This window comes from Pyxicephalus adspersus, chromosome 9, assembly GCF_032062135.1.
Source record: "Pyxicephalus adspersus chromosome 9, UCB_Pads_2.0, whole genome shotgun sequence".
NCBI lineage: Eukaryota > Metazoa > Chordata > Amphibia > Anura > Pyxicephalidae > Pyxicephalus > Pyxicephalus adspersus.
The window spans coordinates 19107956-19117327 of NC_092866.1; the positions used below are offsets into that span (position 1 = coordinate 19107956).

Sequence of the window (9372 nt, forward strand, 5' to 3'; positions counted from 1 at the left end):
CATCTGGAATATGCAGTCCAGTTTTGGGCACCAGTTCACAAAAAGGACATTGTGGAATTGGAGAGAGTGCAGAGAAGGGCAACTATAGAGGGTTCTATAGATTGCTTTAAGAAAAGCTGGATGTGTTTCTAGAAGCACAGAATATAAATGGGTATAAAGGATTTAAAGTAAAAAAACAGTGACTGTTGATCCAGGGAATATGGAATCAGGAAGGATTTTTTTCTCCTGTTGAAGCAAATTGTACCAGGATTTTTTTTGCCTTCCTCTGGAGCTACTATGTCTTATGGGGTTTTATATCTGGGATATGTTTATTTCCCTAGTAGTTGAACTTGATGGACTTATGTCTTTTTTCAACCTAACCTACTATGTAACCATGTTGTGGCTCCAGGCTTGGGAAACCCAATAACCACAATGTTGAATGTATAAAAATGAGGGCTGACTTTTGAAAACTGTTCTGCAATAAAACTTTGTTAAAATATAATTACGTCTCTTACTCTCCCTCTCTAGCAATCACTTACTGTCAGTATTCCAAATTGGAGGGAGATTATTAGCGGCCCTGCATTCATTCTTTTGGGTTAGCATGTTTTACTATTGTCAAGCTTCTTCTAAGTAATGAATTGGAGACAGAATTTGATTGCACAAATAGCTCTAGAAGATTGAACTGAAATGTAAATTAAAAAGTAAAACAAAGTGAAAACTATATTTTACTAGAATAATGAAGTATAGCAGTTCTTCATGATACACATATGTTTTATTATACTAAATAGCATCCAATTACTGTGTACAAAATTTGTAACTCCTTCCAGACACTGTCAATAATTATTATGTTTTTCTCCTACTTATCAATCCAGGGGTTATATTATCCTCCATTGTGTCTTCAAATCCAAATGTTCCCCCATTTCTACTTGTATTGGATGCCAAAACATTCAAAGAATTAGGCCGTGCCAGTATCAATGCCGACATTCATCTGGACCTGCATGGGATCTTTATTCCACAGAAGAGCTAAGCAGTGGCCAAATACATTTTTGTACTGTAAACATCTCAAAAGTCAACATCAACACTGTTTTAGTAGCCTCGGATGGCGATAAGTTAAAGAACCAACAAAATATAGAAACTAACACATTTCCAGGTTCTATAAGAAAGTAGTTTTATTGGGGACATTGACAAGGGCTGATTCTCAAGTTGTCATGTGATTTTTTTATTTGTGACATATAATTAAGGATGTAGAAGTTCTGATTCTTCTCATGACCTGGTATTGGTGTTTCTGCAGCGCTACATTTATAGTTTGCATTATTACTTGATGGCATGAAAAAAAAGTAAGGTGCTGCAAGTCATCAGCAGACAGTCAAGTAGAAAGTCTTTTCTCTTGCCTGTTACTGTACACTACTGAGAATGATTCAATATTGGAAAAAAAGGGCAGCCAAAATACATAATTATTTTTTAAATTAAAAAATAAATAAAAGGTTACCTGTGATTACTCCACAGGTGCATTCTAATATGTAAATATGTAACTTTAAGAATATTTTTCTATGATTTCCCATGATTTTTGTCTTAATAGATATCAGTAAATATGTATTTATCTTCAGGTATGTTTATAACATGCGAACTTTAGAACTTTGATAAAAAAGGGTAAAGTCTATGTATGGAAATTAGACGTGTCTTAAAAAATAATATTTCAATGTTTGATACATGCTTGGGAGACAAACCACCCGCCAGATTCTTTTGTTATAGAGGCTCCAAGTCAAGATCTACATAAGTCAAGATTTTTACTCTCCCAGGTTCAATCTAGTGCAGTTAAAAGGGAATTTTTTAGTTTATTTTATATGATGAAAAATGAATTGGTTGTAAAATTTTATGAATGGGTTGTAAAATACAGAATGGAGAGTGGAACGGGTTTTCTTCTCCTCCAAGAGAATCAGATATGCTGTCAAAGGGTAGAAACTAGAAATCTTACTTTTAAACGGGTTGACTTTTTATATTTCCTGGTTCTGACCAGTCAATCCCCTGGAGTTAAAGACCTGGAGATACTCTGCTGCCTAAAAGAAAAGCCACATCTTAATAAACATACTATAGCACTGCAAGTCTTAAACTTTGTTGTATATATTTGTTTTACTGTAAAAATAATCCAAGTTGTATATTTGTAATTTTTTTTAAATAAATGTTTATAAATTAAAATTTTTATACATTATTAGTAATTCTGAAATGTATTAATTGCTAGCACTGTGTCATTTAAACACTAAGGTTTAGGTAAATCCATCTTATAAGACAAATGGAGGCTGTCATTGTTACATAATACGTGATTGGTCTAATTCTAGTTGCAAGTATACAGATAATAATTTTTTCTAACTGTCCTGATCTGGATTCTTGGGGACACAACTGAGTGTGACCAACCCAAACCAATACAAATGTTAATACCCTAGCAAAGATAAAAAAGGAAAAACAACAAAACCAACCCTTTTTTGCTGATAGATGTCCTCAATATGATGTCCATCATTATTTACCCACTTACTATCCAGGTCATCCTGGTCCTGCTCAGATCTATTACTGGACAGTAAATGGAGAAGCAGCACAGTGATGAAGTCATCTCTCGGTTACTCTTCTCCTAACAGCAGGCTTCCTGTCAGCACATGAACTGATTGGCTTCTTGTACTTCTCACTTGATCCCTACTGTACCGGGGATTGCAAAAGGCTGAAACCTGCTGAAATGTATGTGCCTACACTACTAGAACTTAACATTACTCAGCAAGGAAAGCAGCTAAGACCTTGATTTCTGTGCTGCAGAATTTACAGTCTTTACATCTTTCCATTCTAAATATTAGACTATAGAATATGTGATACACCTTTATTCACCCCACATCTCTCTAGCTCTCATGACCTTATCTCAACACTGCATACATCAATACTTATTATGTCTTCCCCCGAAGAAACCAACAAGACGAAACGGGTCAGGACTTCAAACTTTCATGACACTCTTTTCATCACTATGTGATAGGTGAACTGTTTATAGCGCTGGAACATCAGGACTGTTCTTTATATCCCCACCATACACAACATGGTATAACTTTTCTCTTTTTGTAGTGGATTTTTTTTATTATATTCCTCAGATAAACTATGTTTAGTTCCATGTGCACTCCAAGCACCTGTTAATTGCCAAAAAACCATAATACCATACCATAATTGCCAAAAAAACCCTTTACACTTTCCTTCTCTTTATTTCCAGATAATTAAAACACTGGGGGTTGGCAAACTTAAGGATGGAATCATCTTTATAACTAACATCTTAATCATTAAAAAAATACATTTAACAATGATTACAGAATCAGTTATATCTGCATAGACTTTAGCTTTCAAATAGAATAGTAGTTGTTTGCATATCATATCACAAATGCAATAGAACAGAGTGCTTATTTTTTTTATAATAGTATAATAGGTGGTGCTATATAAATGATCATTTTACTAAGCCTGCATTCAGGAATGCTGCCTCATAACACAAATATATCAAAATTATTTCAAACTGAATACAGTTGTGACAGACTACCTGACCACAATCAGTAGAGTATGGAAACCATGGCTTCTAAAAAGAATGAGTTGAAGCAACAATGAGATCTTCCTGATTCCATCTATTACATAAAACGAGGCCCGCAGTAAGGTAAATAGGCATAGGGTCTGCATGACAGGGTGCGAGGGCAGCCCCATAGGTGGTTAAAGGGTTACCTAGTGGTGGGGAGAGCTGGGGTGGGAGTTAGCAAAGGGCCAGAGCAGAAGTAAAAGGGGAGGACAATACAGGGACTATATAGGGAGGCAGTGGTGGGCGGCTAGAGGCCAGTGTGATATATTGGAAGTATACATAGTTAGTACAGACTTTACCTTTCCTAGGCCTTCAGCCTCGTTGATTAAGTTTAATGTAGGTTGGTTGACATCGTGCAAGTGGGCATTGTTGTTTAATGGGGAATTTTTATTGGTTAAATTTTGGAGGAAGTTGGTTACAATATTGTTGTAGGTTAATGGTATGTTAATAGGTATGTTAATTTGGTTTGCTAAGTTTTTTTAATTTATGATAAGTATGTTATTTGTGTTTGACTGTTTATATTTATCTGTTATTTAATAAATAAAAGGTTATTTATTTGTTAATAAATTGCTGCTTGCCAGCCATTTTATAGTCCAGTTATGTGTCAGAGTCTTTTAGGGGAAGAGGGATGGCTGGCAGGCGGGGTGTGGTACCTGGGGGGGGGGGCTAAAGGTCCAAACGTACTTTACATGAATAGAACTAAAGAAATTAGCAGTACAGCAATTATAATTTCCAGTGATGCAGCATTGCCTACAAGAGAAGAATAAATACAATCACATATCATAGAATAGTATTTTACTGTGTCCTTTTTTTTTATAAAAGAAAGATTGTTGAATAACAAACACAACACTTAGAAAACAGCTTATAAACTTTCAAAATCGACTCAAGCAGAATTGACAGTAAACTATAACAGGACGCCAAGGAATTAGCAGAATTTAATATTATATAATGAACTTTCTGCTGTTCTGAGTGTGTACATCTACAAAAGCTGAAGTAGAATTGCTTGCTTTGTGTTCCTGCCCATTAGGGCAATAACCTTCCAAATTATCAGGGTATGCTCAACTGTAGACTTGGAAAGTGGTTGATATTTGACATTATAGCAGATTGGAAATAGTTTTATTGAGCCATGATTAAACAAACCAGAAAATAATAAAAGCAGTTCCATTTGTCTAGCTGATTGATCATCATTGCAAAGTGTACACTGCTGGCTGGTGCACATTGGACCGGCATCAGAGATTTCTGGGCCCCATACTAGGTAAATTTGCTGAGCCTTCATATCTAAAAGTTCCAGCATTGCAAAAGTTGAAAATATCCTTTATCCCACTCCCCCTCCAGAGATGGTGGCCCTGGCATATAATAAGTAAATTGTGTGTCATTATAGTAAACCTTATTCTGGTACCTTTGTTGTAAAGAGGCCCAACAGACAATGGCCCTGATTTAAGAAAGCTCTCCAAGTCTGGGGAGAATACACTTTCAGAAGTGAACTGGGTGATCCAGAAAACATGGAATGGATTTTTAAAAAACATTTGCTATTTGCTAGCAAATGTTTTGAATCCTGGACCAGGTCCATTCCAGGTTAGCTGGATCACCCAGCTTCACTGATGAAAGTGTATTCTCTCCAGCCTTGGAGAGCTTTCATAAATCAGATTCCATGTGCGAAACACATTTAGAAATGAGACATAATTCTTGTTAAAGTACTGTATACCCGATTATTTTGGATATCTAGCTAATTAACCACCCATGCTTGTTTCCTTTATTTTTACACTATGATATGATATGTATACAGATGAAAAATCTGTGATTATACAACATTATGAGTAAACTGAAATATTTTTGAGTACTATACCCAAAAAAAGTCCCTTTTTCTTTCCTTTTCTTTCACATACCATATAAAGCGGTTATAGTGAGAGTTAAAGACAGGGCTTGGCTTTTTGTGTGTTTTAGGTTAGGGTTACAGGGAAGATTTGTGTTAGGTTTAGGGGTTACATTGAGGGTTAGTGTGAGGGGGCTTTAGGTAGAGCATTGTTCTCATTGCCAAAAAGTTTGTGCTAATGACAATCAGTGATGATCTCCTGTTGTGTAAACCTAGTGTTGGAGCCACTTTCTTGGGGCTACCAAATGGCTTATATAGCTGATGTTATACTGTGAATTTATTCAACCTTAGGCGCCTTACAGATTCATATTATCTAAATAAATTAATTTGTATATATTTAGATTTTACCAAGGAACAATGTAAACTATGTGAAAGTGATAACATACATACCGCTTCTATATTAGATGAACGAACCCTCAAAGCTTGTCCAAAACTGTTAAATGAAATTTCTTTATATATATTTTCATACACATAGTTATCCCCACAGTAGTCATTGTAACTTAGGAAGAAAACCTGGAAGTAGAATTGATTGTAATTCGTTTTATATTTATACCTGTCAGTTTCACTAAAGAGTTAAAAAAACAACCAGAAGAATACCCAATAATATGTATCTAGATACAAGATATGGGTAAATCATCTAATTATTAGAATATAAGAAAAAACACCTAGCAAAATCCAGGAAATAAAACCCTTGCAGTGGGACTACCCCCTTACTGCTATGATGAAATGTAAAGGTTTTAGGTAATGTAAAACTCTTATTTGGCTTAGTACCTCGCTTCTGTAGTTTACTCCTCTGTGCAACAGATCCTCCGTCTTTTCTCTACGTCACGTCATGTGTAGTAAAAAGCTATAATGAGATTTCCTACAATGCAAAAGCAATACTCCTGCATCAAAAGTGAGGATGCAGAAGGCCCTCCCACAGCATGGAGTGTAGGGTATGGCCAGGGGAACATGATGTATGGTAAATTTAAGCCCATTAAACAATACCCCTTAACCTAACTAAGCATTTAAACCCTGCAGTGTGGGCTTTGACTAACTTCAGTTAGTTGTTTTATTCCTGGAGTTTTAGGTTTAAATTTACAAATTAGTAGCAATCCCCCCTTTAAATATATGTAAAGTAAGCAATCAATCAAATACTAATTTATGACTTACCTGTGATTTTTTACCCTCTATTAAATTGAAAATATCAGTTAACAGTGCTGTGTCATAGTAATCAGCCATTGAACTGCTGGTTATCACTATAATCAAAGCCTCAGGAGGTGAAAGTTCCAGAGCTCTCTTTACTCCATACAATGGGGACATGTCACAGTAATATAAATTGTATTGATAGTTCCAGTCCCAGTAATAATTATATAAATTACTGATGTATTCATCCTTGTTAGTGAAAACATTTTCAGCAATACCTAAAACAAAAGTACAGATTTGAAATAGAGTGCAGTGCTGTAAATCATCCTATAAATGCTATAAAGTGCTATAAATAAATTTTATTAAATAATAAAATATTATATATTTTTATTATATATATTATATAATAAAAATAATGACACCTGTTATTTAGAATAATACATCAGTCTCCATGTTTAATTCCTTTTGCAGTATTTCAAAGGGGTCCTTTACAGAACTATTACACCAATACCTTTGTATAATATATAAAGAAAAGCTTGTGGAACTCTGACCATCACACCTATATAAGCTTGTCAGACTTTATGGGGTCAAGCGCTGATGGTAGACAAAGTCTGGTTTCAAATCTGTGTTTTAATTATTCATAGAAGGAATAGGTAATTGGGACAGTCATTCTGGAATAGAAAAGGGCCTTTCACAAACTGTTATCACAAGGTTTGGGGTGCTAAACTATCTAATGTGTATCTGTATGTAGTAAAATTCCTCTGGAAACAATTAAATTATTGGGAGGGTTGTTGATAAACATTTGACCATATAGTAAGATAAATGGTCAGGTATACACAAACTGGCTATAATGTATGCTGTACACTATGACCTCTTTTTCCAAATTCTTTTATCAATATTAATGTATACTGTGTGATATTACTTACCAAATCCTACCCAATCGTTTAAAGTTGGAGTAAAATAATTTTTTGAAAGTTTATATTTTTGGGATGATTCATTGTAAAAAGAGTGGGGAGGAAACATAACACATATTACAATATTCCATCATACAAACATTTGTAATTGGCTATCGAGAGACAAGCAGGCGTCAGGTGGTATCAATGTGGAACTTTCAGCTCTTTAAAAATTATGGATGAAAAGGTACTCCAAAGTTCCTAATCCCTTAACTTAATATGACCATTGGTCTACACAAACCCTTAAACATAACTCCTAATGCTAAACTTTTTTTTTTAGCCCAACCTTTAGCAAAAACTAAAAAAATGCATCCCCTATTAGCTCCTAAAACAAAAAAAGCGGCTCCACTTGTGACCCTTGGTCTATACTAAAAATCGGCATTGAAATATTTCATAGGTTTACATACAAATGGTGAAAAAAACATTCTCAATAGGGAAGGAATTTTGTGTAAAGCAAAATACAGTACTACAGTCTGAACATAGTGTTGACACTGCATATCTTATTCAAGCAATAAAGTGAATATCAAGCCATTGAATCATTTTGTTGAAAAGATTTCCCTTCACTTTCTATCCTGCTGCAAGTTTTACTAGACAAGAAGTAAAAAAATCTGTAACAGGTACACAGACAGAAATGAAAATCTAATAGTTCTAAGAGTTCTAGTGTGTCTCTACTTTGATAAAATAATAATTTGTATTTCTTTCTGTATAGGAGAGATCCCTTAACTTCTTGTCTGATAAAACAAGGGGTAATCTCTCTGAAGGAGCCCTGAATTAAAGTACAAGCCTTTCATAAAGATGTTATTACCTGAGCGGCTAATCCTTATCGAAGTGTATTCCCGGCTTACACAGGGGACTCTGTTGTAAATTCGATCAATAAGCGCTTGTACAACATTATTGTAGTACCAAGGATACAAGTAAACATCATGTACTACAGCCAATGATGTACCTTCTGTAGGAAAAAAATATAAATCAGAATCAATGCGATATGGAAAAAGGTGAACACGTGTTGAATATAAATTTAGAAAAAAGACAATAGTTTATAGTATATGTTGCTTAAGAAAATTTATTATCATACAGTTATTCTGTTCTAGGATTGAAAACATTTGCCTAAAACTAATATTTTAAGAAATCCATTGCAGGTTTGATGGATCACACAGGTTCTTTCATAATAGTCTATCTTCTGCAGTCTTGGAGAGCTTTATCAAATCAAGCCAGTATATCTATAAATATGAATAACCTGTTTCAGTATAAAATAGTAATGATGTAAAACCAGAACAATGCAAGGTTATCACAATATCTTAAATTTTTATATATAACTATATATGTTTATATATATATATATATATATATATATATATATATATATATTTATATTTAAAACACAAAAAGAAAGAGGCCCCGAACTATTCTGGAACCATAGAGGGAGAAGAAAGAAAAGGCACAGAAAAAGGAGAACAAAAGACAAAATGGAGAAAACTTAAGAAGGGGAGAAGAGCTGAAGGTGGAGGAAAAGAGGGGAAGAGATTGTCACCATGCTGGTCCCGCCACCAAATTGCCGGCCATGAAAGGACAATTTTCAGACCGGGTGACAGTCCGATTGCAATCACTCCAAATAGGTGGTCATATCATGAGAAAAAAATTTCACAATCAAGGAGACGACTCAACATTAATTAAGTTTGTAATGTAATCTATGACTGTATTAGATAGATAACCCCTTATTTCCTGGGACAGAAAGAATTAAAACCTTGTTACTGGAAACAGAGTTTATTACTATGATTGTGAATCTGACCACCAAACATTCTCTAGTGGAGAATTACCAACACTAATGAAAACACATTGACCTATATGATTCT

At 34.5% G+C, this 9372-nt stretch overlaps 1 protein-coding gene across 1 annotated transcript in view; it reads left to right on the plus strand.

Annotated features, from left to right (window-relative positions):
• The window catches only part of BCO1 (beta-carotene oxygenase 1), a gene marked incomplete in the record, with an annotated part of 17623 nt that extends 15435 nt beyond the window's left edge, over nucleotides 1–2188 (plus strand). The window contains 1 exon segment of the mRNA XM_072422837.1: nucleotides 852–2188. Within this exon segment, the coding sequence (XP_072278938.1) occupies nucleotides 852–1006 (155 nt within the window).
• Between the last annotated feature and the right edge of the window lie 7184 nt (nucleotides 2189–9372).